The following is an 18,590-nucleotide window of genomic DNA, read 5'->3' on the forward strand; positions in this document are numbered from 1 at the left end:
AAGCCTGAAACTATTTTTGCCTTAGAAAGTTGCGATTTTTTTATATATTCTTAATTATTGCCTCAGTATTTCAGGAAAAATAATAAAAAAAATTTGTGTCCCTCGGAAAAGCTGGAAAATTACATCCCATATATGGGTCGGTCGGCATTACATATACTATTTACTAAAAAGTTTTTAAGAATGTATTAAGGCATAAATAAAAGACTTTTTATTGCTTATAAGTATTATTTATTATTGTTTTAGTAACATTAAAGTTTTTGCCAACATTTTATACTGAATGATAACTAAGAAAACACTCTTTATGATGTAAACGTACCTACACTTCACGCAAATATAATTGCAGTTTCTTTTATATGCTTTGCATTTCAGAATCTTGCCATCATAGCTTATTAGGTGACTGATATTATCATGTTGTATATTTACAAGGTGATTTTTAGGTGCAGGACAAGGTCCACGTTTTTCAGACCTTCTGTTTGTTTCCAATACCACTGCTACCACCAAGTCCAACACAGTCCCTTTTTTGTAAACGTGTCCGCACTGTTCTTGGTACGGATCGAATTAAATCACATACCCTAGACGAGCAGCCCCAATCCGATATTTGTATCCCCATCTAAATGGCATACCACTGATGAACTGTTTACAACTGTGACCGCCGTAGTAAGGAATTATAGCGTCGTCAATACTATGCGTCTCTTCAACGTATGCGTTTTCTTGAAAAACAGCGTTTAGCAAGCTAAATAAAGGCCGCATTTTAGCATATTTATCACTTTCGGTCTGAATCAATTAGTTGTCACAACAGTGCAAATGGTTCATGATGTATGTAAATCTAAAATCTGTCACAAGATAGAGATTGATTCACGAGTGAAAATTCACAATCGGACGTGTTTCTCCAATACATACAACGTCTTGGCAAGCATACATATCCACTATAAAGGAATATTCATTTAATAATTGATCAAAATAGTTTATCGGAGAACGTAACATATTTTTGGGGCCTTCTAAGGGCTGGAAACTAGGAAAATCAGTTGGTTGATGTCGATTCCTCCATTCGGTCGATCCGGTTTGTTTTGCACTGCTGGAGGACGCTCTTCTAGTTCGGCAGATGTAAATGGCCTTAGATGTTGAAGCGGCTGTTCAATGCGAGATCTTTTTAGTACACTAGCGAAATAAATCTCATTTTCAGTCTCCGATTCAGAATCAGTCTGATTGCCATAAGTAGCTTTAGCAGGTGCACGTAAAATTAAATCAGGCAGGTTATGTATAACAATATTATCCTCTTCTCCTGAATCTTCATCAATAACCGCTGTATTAGCGTTATCTGGTGGTTCAAATTTTATGCACTTAGGGACCGGGTTATCATTATTCTCTAACCCGTTCAAAATTTCGTATTTTGTACATAGACGGAAAAAACAAAATATTTAGTCAAAACTTTCAATGCATAATGGTTGTGCCGACAGACCCATACATGGGTTCATAGAACTTGCGGCCATATAAAAGTGTCAAAACGTTAGGTTTTTATTATTTAATTTTTAACATAAATACTAAAATATTACTTAGTTTCTATTTTTACTCCTATATTTTTAAAATTATAACAGTAGTATTTTATAAACTTACCTTTTTGAGGCCATGTTTTACAATTTTCAATAAAAATATATTCAATCACGTGAAACACTAAGAAAATAATAAATTCACCGAGTTACTTGTCATTACAATTAACAGTTATCAACTAAAGCTTCTAAAAAAATGTGTAACTTGGATTAAATAAATCAAATAGTGACGGTAGATTTTTTTATTTTTACGAACCCATACATGGGTCGGTAGGTTCATCTGGGTTAAAAAATGTACTAATTTGGACATTGTAACGGTTCATTCATCGAATCTGGGCCCGAAAATGTATGAAAAATGGTCGTTAATAATAAAATTCAGAAAGGACCAGGTTCTATGCGGGTGTAGTGTAACTGAATATCCATCTAACAGTACCTATTCTATAGTACCTAGTACATGAGTGGACTATTGTAATTTAGATTTCATTGGACTTTTTCACTGCATCCATCATCATCATCATTATGAGATGGACGTCCACTGCTGGACATAGGACTCTTGCATAGACTTACAAACAAAACGGTCTCGAGCCGCCAGCATCCAGCGGCTCCCTGCAACCCGCTTGATGCCATCGGTCTACCTAGTGGGGGGTCGACAAACACTGCGCTTTCCGGTGCGGGGTCGCCATTCCAGCACCTTGGGGCTCCAACGTCCATCGGCTCTTCGAACTATGTATGCCTGCCCAAATGCCACTTTAGCTTCGCGACTCGCTGAGCTATGTCAGTGACTTTTTTTCGTTTGCGGATCTCCTCATTCCTGATTCGATCATGCAGAGAAACCCCAAGCATAGCTCGCCATCGCCCGCTGAGTGACTTTGAGCCTTCTAATAAGGATCATAGTACATTACACTATTTTATTACATTACTTCACTACATTATTTTTCATAAATCTAGCTTATCGTACGATAAAAAGATTATTACACTGATTCTTGTGTATTTATCATGCCAAGTAATAATAACTTATGAGCAGAAGTACCTAATTAATTAGGCAAGTGATCAAATCATAGAAATGTATTTATCGTTTACATTCCCGAATAGAGACACTTGTGATTATTAACAGTGACATACCTAATGCAGTAAACGACGTTTGTACGACAAAGTACATGCAATCAGTAGACGGTCTCGTTCATCCAGCCACTTGTACATTGAAAGACAACTAACCATTTCCGTGCGTAACTCGGCGGCATGATCATATCCGTTTCATACAAGAAACAAGTGAAACGAACTGAGGAGTTGACATTTCGAAGGATTGCCTGGAAGATACCTAAATGGATGTGGAAATAGGGAAAGACGATGTTAGTATATGTGATGGATATCACTTGGTGTTCAATGACATCAGCTATGCAGTTCATAAGCGATTCGCAAGTAAGTTTTTTTTTTATTTTAAGTACTTCTATGTGTTTATGAATAAACGCTTGCAAATAATATTGACGCTGTCCAAAATATCACTAAAAATACCGTTTGACAATCTATACTAATATTATAAAGCTGAAGAGTTTGTTTGATTGAACGCGGTAATCTTAGGAACTACTGGTCCGATTTGAAAAATTCTTTCAGTGTTATATAGCCCATTTATCGAGGAAGGCTATAGGCCGTATATTATCCCCGTATTCCTACAGGAACAAGAACCACGCGGATGACACCGCGCGGCGTCAGCTATTCATTAATAATTGCATCTGGACCATTTACATGGAAGAATAAAATGATACTTAGTCTTAATCATTCGTAGCTTTATTCGGTAGAAATATTTCTGAATCTGCTGTAGATACTTCCTTTTATTTGTAAAGGACATCATTTGCTTACGAGATTTTTTTAGGAGAAAACAACAAAAATAAAAATATAAACTAACAAAATAATAAAGTCTAGATGGACATACGTAATGGTGTAGCTACCAAAGGGCTTGGCGGACCAGAAAATCGCAAACGAAATATTTTCGAAAACGAAAAGAGCTGATGACTATTTTTTACTTGATAAAACCAAACCAGTTTAGATGGTAGTTAGGTTAATCAAGGGCTCTAGTGCAAATAAAAAAGGGTTATTTGCACTAGAGGCTTTGATTACCTAACTACGTCACTGGACATAAGATGAACTTATCACAAGAAAAATAGGACAAGAGATCTCCTAGGAATGACCTTCTAAGAGTCGGAAACTCTGAAATGAATATATTTTTGTACGAAACAAAAAATATATAAACTTAAGCATAAATTCATGTTATAAAAACTTAACGACAAATGCTATGAAAGACCAACAGGAAAATAATTATAACTTTTAAGTTTTATGACTACGAATTACTACGGAAAATTCAATTTATTTCTTAATTAGGTAACAAATATTTTTATACTTTATTATCTCTCCGTTCTTTTTTTTAAATAGAAGTAATTATGACCTATCGAATTCTTAATTAGATTAAAAATATTAATCTTGACCTATCTACATATTTTAATTGGTACCTACATGTTGTCAAGGTGTTATTTTGTCTGACGGAATATTCCGATTTCGTATATCACTTATTTATAACAAAAAATACCCAATAGTTAAATATAGAACCTATCGGATAGGTATATAAAACGCATACCTACTTATATAGGTATCTGTTTTATAGTCACAAAAAGTTATAAAGACGATTTATCGCCTTCGCAAAATATGGTCTATTAAGCTTACTCTTCTATAACAAGACCCCCAGTTTTGAATCTTTCAATAGGGATGATGACAGTTTTTTAAATTGTATGTAAATTAAGAGTATGCTAATAGTAAAGTAATTTTGTAAAAGGAACAGGGTATCTGCGATCATTACTTTCGGAGCTACAGGGATTTAAAGGGTCAGATTTGCGGCGCTGCCGCGGATCCCTGAAAACGCCCCATACAAAATGGCACGAACTAATGACGTCGTAGGTAATGTAATGATCGTTAGATTTGTATGTGCGTTGAAACAAAATTACTAATATCTTTGTTATTTGTGCGTTTATGTTTATAGTTCACATATTAAAAAATGTCACATTTCAAGTAAGGAAGCTAAAACTGTATGAATTTTCATCTAATTACGATAAAAGATTTTTAATAGATTTTATATTTTATAATCTCATTTATTTTGCAAATATTCAGACAATCTTTGCTTTTTATGTATAAATTAATTAACATTGACCTTATTTACCCGAATATATCATTAAAATCAATATATTAATACCTAGTCATCATCTCTATTCATATGCTTACACTCTTTTAGTTAAAAATCACTACCGGGGTTACTATAGGTACGAAAGAAGCTTTCATTACAACAAGTAGAAGCTATAATTATAATGGCAATATTATATTACCTGATTTACTTATTTAATATTGCAGTTGACAGGTTATTTTCAAAGGTAAACCGCTTAGTTTCCAGCCTTCCATCCAGCCCCAACACACAAATAAAAATTGAAGTAAATTTAGCCCTAAGTTGTTGGCAATTAAATATAGTTTTTCATATCATCCCGAAGAATTTCGCTATAAACTTGAACTTTCGAATTATATTAAGTCTGAAGTCGGAAGTTGCCTGTTGTACTTTCTTACCAATGGTAGGGGCATGACTGACAAACTTTCAACTTTCATCATTAACATTATGAGCCTATTTTACAATGTAGTTCAAGTGGTAAGGGTAGAGCTAGATTTTGGTTGTTAGCCACTCACTTTTAATGTGGTTTGCATCTTCAATCTTCAATCTTCAATACAATCACATCTTCTTTTACTTTAAATTGCTTACGTTTTTATGGACATACATTAAATTCTAAATTACTTAGACTTCATAGGAGAGGGCATATAGAGCTAGACCCATCACGCTGTTCCAATGCAGGTTGGCTCTCTCAGATTTTATAAAATGACGAGCAGACGCTGCGCAGTTCCACCCGCGTGGTTCCCGTTCCCTTAGGAATACGGGGATAAAATATGGCATATAGAACTCGGGGATAGTGTAGCTTCCCAACAGTGAAAGTATTTTTCAAATCGGTTCAGTAGTTCCAGAGCCTATTCAAAACAAACAACCAAATCTTTCCTCTTTATAATAATATAGTATCTAGATGAAAATCTTGCAGTTTGCTTGTCTTATTAACACGCTTATAATATTAGCTTCACTTGTAACAAAGTATGTAAGAAAGACTTCCCGGTCTTCTATTAGGCTGAAATTTTGCACACGCTCTGAGTTCTGATGACAATACATGACTAGCTAAGAAAAGTCATTACAAATCCAATATGCTGGCCTCCCTAAGACGGCGGACTGACTGTTTGAAATACACCCCCATCATACATAAGGGTGTGTTTTTTAGTTTTTTTTAACTATACATGCTATTTTCTTCATATCCCTGCGATTGCGCGATCGCTCATACTTACTCATCTTGCAATTTCAATAATCCAAGTAATCATCCGAGGGAGTTAGAGGAGGGCGAAAAATTCCGATTCGGTTTGCACAGTCTACATGTGCTGGTCCAACCGAAGTGTTGCTTGGAGTGCAGTGGGATTCTAGACAGTTAGCCAAGCTGTTGGCAAACATTCTGTCAAACAAAATCAATTGCTAATTGTACACTATAATGAGACAGTTTATAATGTACTAAGGTAGTTTATGAATCTAAAAGTGGTTTTTGCAATTCTATTCTAACTAATTAATTCCTACAGATTATTTTGATGTGCAAACACGATAAAACGTACAGTATACAATTACCAACTGAGTATAAAATACTATGTAACATAGCACAGTAGTTGCAGAACTTTCACTACTCAATTATATCCTCACTTCGATCGTAGTATTGGCAGCTACTAAACCATCGAACAGCAGGGCTATTCTGTAACGATATTTTTATTACTCGCAAGTGCGAGTTTCGAATCCACCTATGACGGCCTCCGTGGCGCAGTGGTATGCGCAGTGGATTTACAAGACGGAACTCCTGGGTTCGATTCCCAGCTGGGCCGATTAAGATTTTCTTATTTGGTCCAGGTCTGGCTGGTGGGAGGCTTTAGCCGTGGCTAGTTACCACCTTACCGACATAGAGGTACCGCCAAGCGATTTAGCGTTCCGGTACGATGTCGTGTAGAAACCGAAAGGGGTGTGGACTTTCATCCATCGTTAGCCCGCTTCCATCTTAGATTACATCGTCACTTACTATCAGGTGAGATTGTAATCAAGGGCTAACTTGTAAAGAATAAAAAAAAACCTCTTTCTCTCTCTATTTAACACGATACTATAGAATGAGAAAGATAGCGGTGAATTCGAAACTCGAAATTGCGAGCTTTATAATAGACTGTTTAAAACTCGTACTATAACATTAATCGTCGAATAAAATTCGTAACAGATTTGATACTCATAGGAAACAATTATTTAATTATTTACAAAAACCAATTGATCAATGAGAACGTTTGCCTCGCAATCGACGAAATAAGTCAAGTTAGATGACGGGGACAGAAGTTAGTAATTTCAATTGCAATCCTATTTTTGGATCTTGACAAAGAAACACATTTTGTTAGTTCACGCTACCACGTGCTGGCTGTGATAGAAGTAAGTATGTTCGTTATCAACCCATATTCGGCTCACTGCTGACCTCGAGTCTCCTCATGAATTAATACTTTAATTAACTATAGACAGCAAAGTAGCAAAATGACACAATGCTCGGAAAAATGATATAATAAAATACAATGATAATGATACCTATATAAAATAATATAATAATTGCTTCTGTACCGAGATAAGCGAACCCCTCTCTCACATCACTGATTCCGTTAGCGAGCAGTAAAACATCGCTCTGACCAGTTGTATTCGATCTTCACAAAGCGCGTACTAGCCGCGTTCAAACAAACCGCGATATCAAATAGTTTCGAATTGTGTATTACATAGTATTTCAAATGGATATAGAATTAGGGTGTGATGACAATAAAAAATATTATCGTAATTTAACCGTATTCCACGATCTCGAATGCAAAACCTCTGGTAAATATTTTAACCAATTCAATTATTTATTAATTTGTTATTGTTATCTATGTCTGGTGATAATGTAATAATTAGTTACACTATGCGACAATGATCCTACATAACTAGTGGTTATAATTAATGTGTTTTATTGATCTAATGTTAAAACAAAAACTCAAAATAATCTTTGTTATACTCAAAATAATTATGAGGATATTGCTATTGCGATACCTTAAAACTAATAAAGGTTACAAGGATTTCATACGTGCCTAGTTATGAGATTAAGCACATAACTTACTCTGACGGATAAGTCAAGTTTACACACTAGGTACCTAAGCAACAAAATTTTGTTGCACGACATTTGCAGTATCCGTTGGAATCCAGGTCATCCATTCACGTTTATTCAGTCATTATGTTAATGCAACTAAGCACTAACTCCAATAGCAACTGCTAGGTACGTATATAATTCTCAGTTTTTTTGACTTGGTATACAACGCGGTGAAAGTATTTAGAAAATCGTGCTAGATGTTTATCTTGGATCAAGTTTTATTAGAATGCTCGCAGGTTATGTAGCTCGTAACAAACCCCATTTTAGGATCTCTAACTTTAGGATACAGTTATAGATAAAAGCACGATGTCCCACGATATTTATTTAAATTTCATAAAAGATTCAGGTCACCGTTCATATATCTAATTATAGTCAAAAGTAAAGAAACCCCTATTTATGTTATTAACTCCAGGATTTTTAATAAAACCAACCTAGTGGAATTTAATTTATATTACACTGATAGTAAAGACAAATACACTAAAACCATACTTGATGTGCACTGTTTATCAATAAACAAATTAAAAATCAAGGTAGAAAACGCATGTCATTTCAAACCTAATTTAAAATTATGTATTATTTAATAAAATGTTCTTCAAAAGATATTAAGCAATTGTTAAAAGCCTATTAATCAAATTTATTGTTATTTTAGGAACATTTAAGAACAATTAAAATTATTGTTAAGAGTAAAATGAATAGCGATTTATACCCTCATTTTTAATTTGTTTGTTGATATTGACACTGCACATTTGTTGACATTGCACAGCGAGTTTGGCTTTAGTATAGGTATATTATGTAATTCTATTGTGAATTACACAAACCTACCTACAGTTTAAGCACAAAGCAACCGGGTTTATACGTGTTTTGTTGCGTTGTTCGCACAGGCACAAGAAGACAATGAATTTTTTGCACCTACTAATGGGATATTTTTTTAAACCTGATCTCAATATCTACATAATTAAAATCCAAAATTGTAATATTACTAGCAGACGATCGCGACTTTGACCGCTAAACTATTCTATGCAGGCGGACTATCCTAACGTGCATTGATAATCTCAATTCTCAAAGGGATAAGACACTAGGCAGCATTTTCAGTTCAACTCCCAGGCGCCTTGACCTTTTCTTTCAAACAGTTATTGTCTTAGTAGGGATGATGACAATTTTTTTAATTGTATATAAATTAGGAGTATGCTAATAGTAAAGCAATTTTGTAAAAGTAACAGGGTATCTGCGATCATTACTTTCGGAGCTACAAATAATTACGTTAAATAATAATTTAACGTACTCAGACAAAAAAACATACAGACTTATAAACCACATGAACGGGTTACCTACGAGAAAATCTCAGTCTTCGCTATTGGTATCTTAGAATGGAAAAACTAAGTATAAATATTAGAATGGAACAAGTTTGTGAAGTAAATGTACGCGGACTTTGTGCGCGACTCATGCCCTTGCAATATATGATATTTGCATTCCATACACACTGCCATACCACACCGTTTCGGGTTAGCAAGCTTCCATCATAGTGTAGTCACACCACACCGATACAGGATTATAATAGGAATGATGAAAATTTCTTAAATTGTATTTAAATTTAGAGTATAACAATTTTGTAGAAGTAACAGGGTATCTGCGATTTTTACTTTCGGAAATACAGAGATTAAAGAAGTCAATTTTGCGGCGCTGCATGGGTCGATAATCGTCACATTTAATGTAAGGAAACTAAGAATTTTCATCTTTTTTTATAATTAATATTATTTTTTACACAATGTAAAACATTTTCATCATTCCTTTCAAGGATCTGGACCTTTGAAACCTGCTAGATTCCAAAGCCACCATGGAACAAAACACACTCCATAATTGGCTACCGTAATTATCAATGGCAGGAGCACCGGGAAGTCAAATTTTCAGACTTCATAAGATGTATGTCTGACAACTGCAGGCTGAATTGATGAATAATTCACATACCAAGACGCATTGTGCATAAGCGATGAGTGCATAGAATAAATAAAAGGAGTGATGCGACGATACCGGCGACAGGGAGACCGCAGACGACCCTGACCACGCGTGTATATTACATAGGGAAAATCTTCCCTTATCTAAAATAAGAACGCCATTATCATCCTATATTCGGCTCACTGCTGAGCACGAGTCTTCTCTTGGAATGAGAGCCCATATACGCTAGCTCAGTGCGGATTGCCAGACTTCACACACGTAGAGAATTAAGAAAATTCTCTGGTATGCAGGTTTCCTCACGATGTTTTTCCTTCACCGTTTGAGACACGTGACATTTATTGTTTAAAATGCACACAACTGTAAAGTTTTAGGTGCATATCCCGGACCGGATTCGAGCCTACGCCCTCGCCCTCGACCGCCAGATTATGACCCGGTAATATTGTTTTTAAGTTAAATTTCAGAAAATGTAGGTAAATTAACTAAAAATTTCATGATGACTTTTTTAAATTGAATATCTCTGGAACATATAAACAGATTTTTACGCTTTTAGCAACGGTCTACTCAGTTACGTTCTCATAGGTACATAGAAATTGAAATCTGACGAAAGTATGGAGGAGTCTTCACGTCTTCCGCAATCGCAAGTCGCCTCCGCTCCTCGCAATAACCTCACGTGTATTTCGCAAAGTTTATTGAATACGGGTTACATTGCTTGTACATCAGGTTTTCTTTACAAATCATGAGGTTCTTTATTGTTCGTACATTTAAGGTTATTCGATAAATTGGAAGAAGGTATGCAATCCAAAAGTCAAAGTCAAATATGACAAACCTGTCTTGCAAAGTCTTAAAAGTTCAATTTTGTAAATCAACTATAACCCCATGGTTATTTTTTTATGTAACCTAACGAAATAAAAAACTACTGAACCGATTTGAAAAGTTCTTTTACCAATAGAAAGCTACATTATGAGAGAGTATAACATGGGCCATGATAGCCCAGTGGATATGACCTCTGCCTCCAATTCCGGAGGGTGTGTGTTCGAATCCGGTCCGGGACATGCACCTCCAACTTCTCAGTAGTGTGTATTATAAGAAATTAAATATCACGTGTCTCAAACGATGAAGGAAAAACATCGTGAGGAAACTTCATCGTGAGGCATACCAGACAAATTTCTTAATTCTATGCGTGTGTGAAGTCTGCCAATCCGCAGGCCAGCGAGGTGGACTATAGACCTAAGCCATTCTTATGGAGGAGACTCGAGCTCAGCAGTGAGCTGAATATGGGTTGATAATGATGATGATGATGATGATAACATGGGCCATATTTTATCCCCGTACTGCCTTGGGAAGGGGAACTGAACTGTTAGGGATGAGAAGGAATAAGAAATGGATAAGAAATAGTTAAGAATATAATTCGAGCTATGTTTTTAGTATTAGTAAAAACAGCTCGAATTTATACTGAGCTCACCAGCTTAGGATAACTAACATTATACAACCTAATATTATTTTAAGGCAAGCGACTTAATTAATCACCATCACTACTATATGTGCTATAGTCCGTATAGTCTGGTTGTCAATATAGTGAAAAGCTTTTCTATCGACTACTGAGTGCCTAGTGGGAGTTTTCAATATTTTCATAATGTTACTATCGCGTTGACGTAATCACGAATTTATATGGAATTGAAACAGTTGTGCAGTAGTGCCACTAGATGGCGCTGTTTCAATTCCTTAGAAATTCGCGTTTACTTTAACGCGATATTAACAGTATCAAACTGCCACTAGGCCCTCTGTTCAGTTGTGGAGGATATACAAAGTTGAGTCTGCACCACGCATTTTCATCTTTGACGTCCGGGTGCTCTCTTGCCCAATAACTTTTCTTTAAAGATTTATCTTGAAAATGAAAACTGGACGCCTCATTGCAAACGTCCAAAGAAGCTCAGTTTGTGTATTAGTAAGTGATCCTAAATCTAATCTAAAAAGCTGAACTGTTTGTTTGTTTGCTTACTTGAACGCCCTAATCTCAGGAACTACTGGTCCGATTTGTAAAACTTTAACAGTGCTAGATAGCCCATTTATAAGGGAGGGCTATGTAGCATCCCCGTATTCCTAAGGAAACAGGTACCACGTGGGTGAAACCGCGCGACGTCAGCTAGTTACTACTAAGTATTCAACCTGAATGGTAAATTAGTAGACTAGTTTATAAGCTTATGGTTGCCCATTTATATCAAGTTTAATTTTTTTTTGTTAAGTTAAAAGGTCTACAAGCATATATAATTAATTTTATATCTATGTATTGGTTGCTATTACAATATGTGTAAAAAATAACAGATTAACAAGATTTTGCTCACAAAAACTTGTAGCCAATTTACTGTGTCACTAAAACAAATTATAATATGTACATATAATACCAGTATGACTAGTTTTTGCATACCAAAATATGAAATGTATATTTATAAATAATAAATAATTTTACAATATATAAGAGATAACACAACATATACCTATAACCATCATGGCATTTCCAGAGTTCTGTTTGTCTTAATAAAATAAAAGTATATTTTATTAAATTAATTAATTATTTATTATCAATCGATTCAAATAAAACATCGCCAGAAATCCTACATACCTGATAATTTACCATAATTGCGGCTAACATTCTATGGCTTTACTTCGAAGTTTAATACCTAGTGAGCTATTACAGCTTTCAGTAAATGAAATACATACTTACAAAAAGAATTCATTGGCTAAGTTTCGTGGTGACAAAGGATCTCCTCGCTGTACACATTTTGTACTAGCAAATTCTTCACCTTCACTTTTAAATTTTATCTAAACAGTACCTTCAAAGCATAAGTTGCGCAGCAGTTCCGAAAAATTCGTTCGTTGTTGCATTATGAATTATGAGTGAAGGAATCAAAAGCTTGTGTAAAATCAATGATCTATGATCTATAGGAAAATCAGTGAAACACATTTGCGTACATAGAATTTGAGACTTTCCAAATTCTGCATTTTGAATTTAATTTTGTATTAATTAAAGATTAGGTATTATTGAATAAAAAATCAAAAGGAAAAAATTATTTATGCTTCTATTTCGTAATGCCGTTTGTAAAGCTTTATATCTATTACGACCTTTATTTAATGGGTCTATTTAAATTCTTGTGTTTAAACATAATATTATGTACCTGCTAGTTACTTTAACTACATAAACACGAGCATGGGTGTCACGTAGAGCTGTTTCGTGAGACAATACGCCGATTTCTATTCACCGGACGTGTTTATTTTTTATATCAGATCCATCTATTTATCTATATCTATACTAATATTATAAAGAGGTAAAGTTTGTAAGTTTGTAAGTTTGTCACATTTTTTAAATGGGGTAATCTTCGGAACTACTGGTCCGATTTCAAAAATTCTTTCACCAGTAGAATGCTACATTATCGGGGAGTGCTATAGGCTATATTTTATATTGGTATCATATATATTAGCCGAGTTATCACAGTTTTTGTCATACAGGTCGGACTAAAAACCTTTTAAACAGACTTACTCGCATGCGCTGCCTTAACCATTGTGTAAAATTGAAATTAATGTATGGAGGCTTTATGTATCTTTAAAAGTTCTACAAAAAAGTCCGCGACGCCATATATCTATCTTCTATATATTAGCAGATATAGTACCTTTTGTGTTTTAAAAATTATTAATTTTATATACTTAGGTTTACGTCATTATTTATACAACTAAACTTTAATCCTTATTAAAATAAATTATTTAATAATCACAAGGATATTATGGAGATAAGATTTGCCCTTTACAGTATGTTAATTACTTAAATAGTTTCGGAGATAATACAAAATTTCTAAAAGACGCAGAAATTCCGCTATATGACGTCGGGCGCTTTCATTTACGTAGTTCCCGTTCCCGTGTGAATATGGGAATCAAACATAGCCTATGACACTCGCAAATAACGTAGCTTTCTATTGGTAAAACAATTTTCCAAATCGGTCCAGTAGATCCAGAGATTACCTCCTACAACCACACGAACTTTACCTCTTTATATTATTAGCATAGAAGTCTCTATTTCTCTTGGTCATACCACCACTCTCGAAGGACTGGACCGATTTTGCTAAGGGTAGGAGTAAGATAGAGAAGTTACAGGGTAGGGTAGGGTATGGGTAGGGAAGCGTAGGGGTAATGTAGGGGTAGGGAAGGTTTAGGGCCGGGTTTAGGGTAGTGGTAGGATAGAGGTAGAGGTAGGGTAGTGGTAGGGTAGAGGTACGGGTAGGATAGGGAAGTGGTAGGGTAGGGGTAGGATAGACGTGAGATAGGGGTACGGTTGGGATAGGGGTAGGAAAGGGATAGGGTACGGGGAGGGTAGGGGTAGGATGGGGGTAGGGGTAGGATAGGGGTAGGGTGTAGGTAAGGTATGGGTATGGTAGGGGTAGGTTTGGGGTAGGGTAGGGGTAGGGTGGGGGTAGGGGTAGGGTAGGGTAGGGGTAGGGTAGATGTAGGGGTTGGGTAGGGTAGGGTTGGGGTAGTGGTAGGGTAGGGGTAGGGTAGGGGTAGTAGTAAAGTTGACATCGAAATTTACGCGGACGAAGTCGCGGGCGTCCGCTAGTACTGTAATAATAGTGTAACGGGTCAGTGATGATGATGATGATAATAATGAGTTTCATCAATCCGTACCAATGCTCTATATTATAGAATACCAACAGACCCCCCGCGGCTTTACCCGTATAGTTCCCGTTCCTGTGAGAATACGGGGCTAAAATATAAGCTATATCACTCATAAATAAAGTGACTTTCTAGTGTTTAAAAAAATTTCAAAACTCCCTACATCACCACAACTTTACCTCTTTATAATATTAGTGTCGATTGTCTGCTTTATTTAAACGACAATAATAATTTAATGGTTTAACCATTAAATTATAATTTAATGGTTTTATAATTTAATGGTTTAACCATTAAATTATAGACCATAGCTTCTATAGGTAATCCGTGGGTTAGACAGATATTTATGTATTTATGTAATAGTCAACTGACGTGTCAAAAGTGCTTGTAAACTGAGCCTACTTGAAATAAATGATTTTTGATTTGATATACGCACGGCCATATTTACAGATTACAAAGACTGTACAGCATTAATAAATCTAGCACTGATTAATTACAATAATTAACGATTTACGTTGTAACATTGATCGTGTGTGTAATTTTATATAAATAAATAGAACCGCAGATAATAATATGGTATATACTATGATTCACGCTAATGATAACACGCAACAACAATATATTATCTCATATGCTCAGCCAATGATATTTAATACCGTAAGATGTGTTACTAGGTTATGAAAAATGAGGCTCTCAAAAGAGGAAATTTTCACATCTCAATGTTAGTTGTGGTCAACAACAAACGTTATTTAAACAAATAATTCCTAAATATCGTCTACAATGTCGATTTCTGTGTTTAGGAAGTGTATAAATTGTATATGCATAAATAAACAATAGAATTAAATATAAAATTGTGCATGTTGTAGCCTATTATTCGGATCACTTTTTGCAGTGATTTTGTAGGGACATAACCGATCTATAGTATAAAATTATCATTGTACTCAGCCATATTGTACGGCAATTATGTTACAGAACCAAGGAAGCCTGCGCAACTGAGACCTAGGTTATAACGAGTGTCATAATGTCTGTAATAGTAGACAAATATTTAGGCCAGGGCTTCAATACCTTTGCAATTATCTATACTTATAATAAATCTGTAGAGACGTCAATTCTGTACATGAAATATTTTTCCAAAATAACTATCAGGGGGTGATTAGTGATCGATACTGCCAAAAATGCAATCAGTAAAATTTTTGTCTGTCTGTCTGTCTGTCTGGGGTAGGGTAGGGGTAGGGTAGGGGTAGGATATGGTAGGGATAGTTAAAAGTTTGCATCGACTTTCACGCGTATGGCGTCCGCTAGTCTTACATAATATGTATTTACCTTCTATTATATATCTTCGCCTTTGCAATTATTTTTAGATTACGTTTTGAAAATTAATAAAAACAAAAAGTAATAATACCAATAAGTTTTACAACCCTGTCAAAAAAGCCATTCGCACTAGATTACCTAATAAATTACCATGAAGGTGAAATATAGGTAGGCGTGGCATACTCAAATTGCAAAAAGTCCCCATCGGTCTCATAATATGGGTTTAAATATATTGAATTTTATGAGACATTCGGGTAAATAAGGTGAGGTGCTAATTATACATAAAAACTAAGATTGTCTAGATATTTATAAAATAAATAAGATTATTAAATTTCAAAATCAATTAAAATCTTTTTAACGTAGTTAGATGAAAATTCATACATTTTTAGCTTCCTTACCTTCCTTCCTTATTTAATGCTATATTTTTATTACATGAAGTATAAACATAAAGGCAAAAATAACAAGCATATTTGTATTTGTATGTATTTGTTTGAACGCCCATACAAATATAACGATATCTCTCAGCGACAATGTCATTATTCCGTCCAATTTAGTATGGAGTGTTTGTTAGCGATCCATGTCAGCGCCGCAAAGACCCTTTAAAACGTTCGCTGCGGCACTGATTTTTCTGTACTTTCCTCTGGTGCGGAACGAGGTTTTTTGACCTCGTGCTAAAACTTTTTTGTGATGCAGAACGAGGTCAATCGACCTCGTAACTCTTGAAGACACTAAAATCCCTTTTTTTGGCTTCAATATAATATAGTTAAAGGAATTTGTTATTGACATTGCTAAAAAAAGAACCAATACGAGGTCAATTGACCTCGTTACGCAGCGAACGTGTTAAATCCTTGTAGCTCCGAAAGTAATGATCACAGATATCCTGTTCTACAAAATTGCTTTACTATTAGCATACTCTAAATTTATATACAAGTTTAAAAACTTTCATCATCTCAAAGATTTACCTTGCACAAGTTTTGAGATTGCAAGAATGGATCTTTCGTGTTGAGTTTCGCTCAAACAAAACCTACTTTAGTAATTTTTAGATTCCTTTTTTACCAAAAAATACGAAGAAAATTATGGATATTTGTAGCTAATTACATGATCTGCAAGTGTCGTCTGTATTTTTGCCTTAAAACTAACCGTCTCCCGTTAACCGTTTTTAGGTTCTTGAGAATTTATGCAAAGGTTCCCTTACTTTTCCAAACAACTTAACCCGAATATAAAATAACCTTTCTTAATGATTATCTTGTCAATTAATTTAACAGCAATTAACGATAAATGAAGGATCAAAATCCATTCACTATAACTAGGTTCCTTTACAAAACTTTTTTTTAAATCGACTAGTAAGTCAGGGTACAAGGCTTAGACCACCTAAACCACAGAACAGAGAACATACAAGCTATCTAAACAAACAAATACATGTTTATGTATGTTGTATATGCAATGTAGTCTAAGGTAGATATTAAATACTATTATTAGGGAGCTAGGTAACTACTGAATATGGATATAGCAGTTCTTTAATGCATGCGAATATATTTATTTAACATACATAACTATCCTTACATTTACCGGCATACCTATCTATATACATATAATACATAATCTAGTCTGTTTATTAAACATTATACATATGTGTAGTAGTTTACATACCATGTATATTTTTACATATGTAATTTATGTATGGTATTTAAACTACCATAATATATTATGCACCTACTGGTACATATGTGGATGCAATTTTTATAGGTACATCAATAATGTACTACCTTTATGTCTTTAAAATGAATTGTCGTATTTGCAAAATGCCCGGACGGTCATGTCCGCTGCAGACTTGTAGGAGTTGCGGCTATACCAGACTGTGAGTGGCTAGACCGTCATAGTATATCGTTATAGTTCTGTCTTTTAAAAGAAAATATTTTGTTTTTAATACAAGATACATTATATTATATTCTATCCGGGATTAAGATCGTTTAGTTCGTTTTCAATAAAATTCTGTATATACTTGCCAATATATTGGCAAGCGGAATAGCGGAAATAGACAAGATAAAATTTTTGGGAAATAATGAAACAAATATTTACAGATAACTATGTTTTTAAAAGTATGATGTCACGTTAATTATTTGCAATACGAGCTTTTAAAAACTTTTACTTATGATAATTTTTATTCGATCCGTTTGACTTTTATTTAAAAAAATGTTTAATTTAAAACCTTGTTTCAGAAAAAGTATTATTCCGAAGGAGTAGAGCTTCAAAATCAGAAGAACAGTACATTTTGAAGGGCGTATGTGGCGCCATTCGTCCGGGAAGACTCACCTTCATACTAGGGCCGTCGGGAGCCGGCAAGACTACACTATTGAAAATTCTAGCCGGGCGCAAGTAAGGAAACACTATAGTCCTATGTAGTCCTATGATAGTCTATCATCATTCTTCTTCTTGTATAGTCTCTCTACAGGTCTTCACAAGTCCCTGTATTACGTGGACCGCTTCCGATCTATTGTGATCATCATCATCATCATATCAGCTGATGGACGTCCACTGCAGGACATAGGCCTTTTGTAGGGACTTCCAAACGTTACGATACTGAGCCACCTGCATCCAGCGAATCCCTGCGACTCGCTAGATCTCGTTAGTCCACCTGGGGGTCGACCAATACTGCACTTTCTAGTGCGGGGTCGCTCTAGCACCTTGGGACCCCAACCTATTGAGATCGCCACTGACTAAATTTCCCCTCAAATACTGGTTGCCGCGGATACAGCAGCAGTTTCTTGATTGGGATGTGTTTTACCTCCTTCGGGCTTACTATGAAATGCCTAGG

General features: G+C 35.1%; 1 protein-coding gene across 2 annotated transcripts in view; it reads left to right on the plus strand.

Annotated features, from left to right (window-relative positions):
* Positions 1-2,829: 2,829 nt before the first annotated feature.
* The window catches only part of LOC112044602 (ATP-binding cassette sub-family G member 4), a 40,732-nt gene continuing 24,971 nt past the window's right edge, over positions 2,830-18,590 (plus strand). Inside the window, exons 1-2 of one of the 2 annotated variants that reach the window (XM_052883433.1) lie at positions 2,830-2,966; positions 17,995-18,151. In XM_052883433.1, the coding sequence (XP_052739393.1) occupies positions 2,870-2,966; positions 17,995-18,151 (254 nt within the window). In that variant the 5' untranslated portion in view covers positions 2,830-2,869. Of the gene's footprint in view, positions 2,967-7,350; positions 7,549-17,994; positions 18,152-18,590 lie in introns of those variants that run through there. The other variant, XM_052883434.1, reaches the window with a different exon arrangement.

The sequence above is a fragment of the Bicyclus anynana genome, chromosome 9, assembly GCF_947172395.1.
Source record: "Bicyclus anynana chromosome 9, ilBicAnyn1.1, whole genome shotgun sequence".
Lineage (NCBI taxonomy): Eukaryota > Metazoa > Arthropoda > Insecta > Lepidoptera > Nymphalidae > Bicyclus > Bicyclus anynana.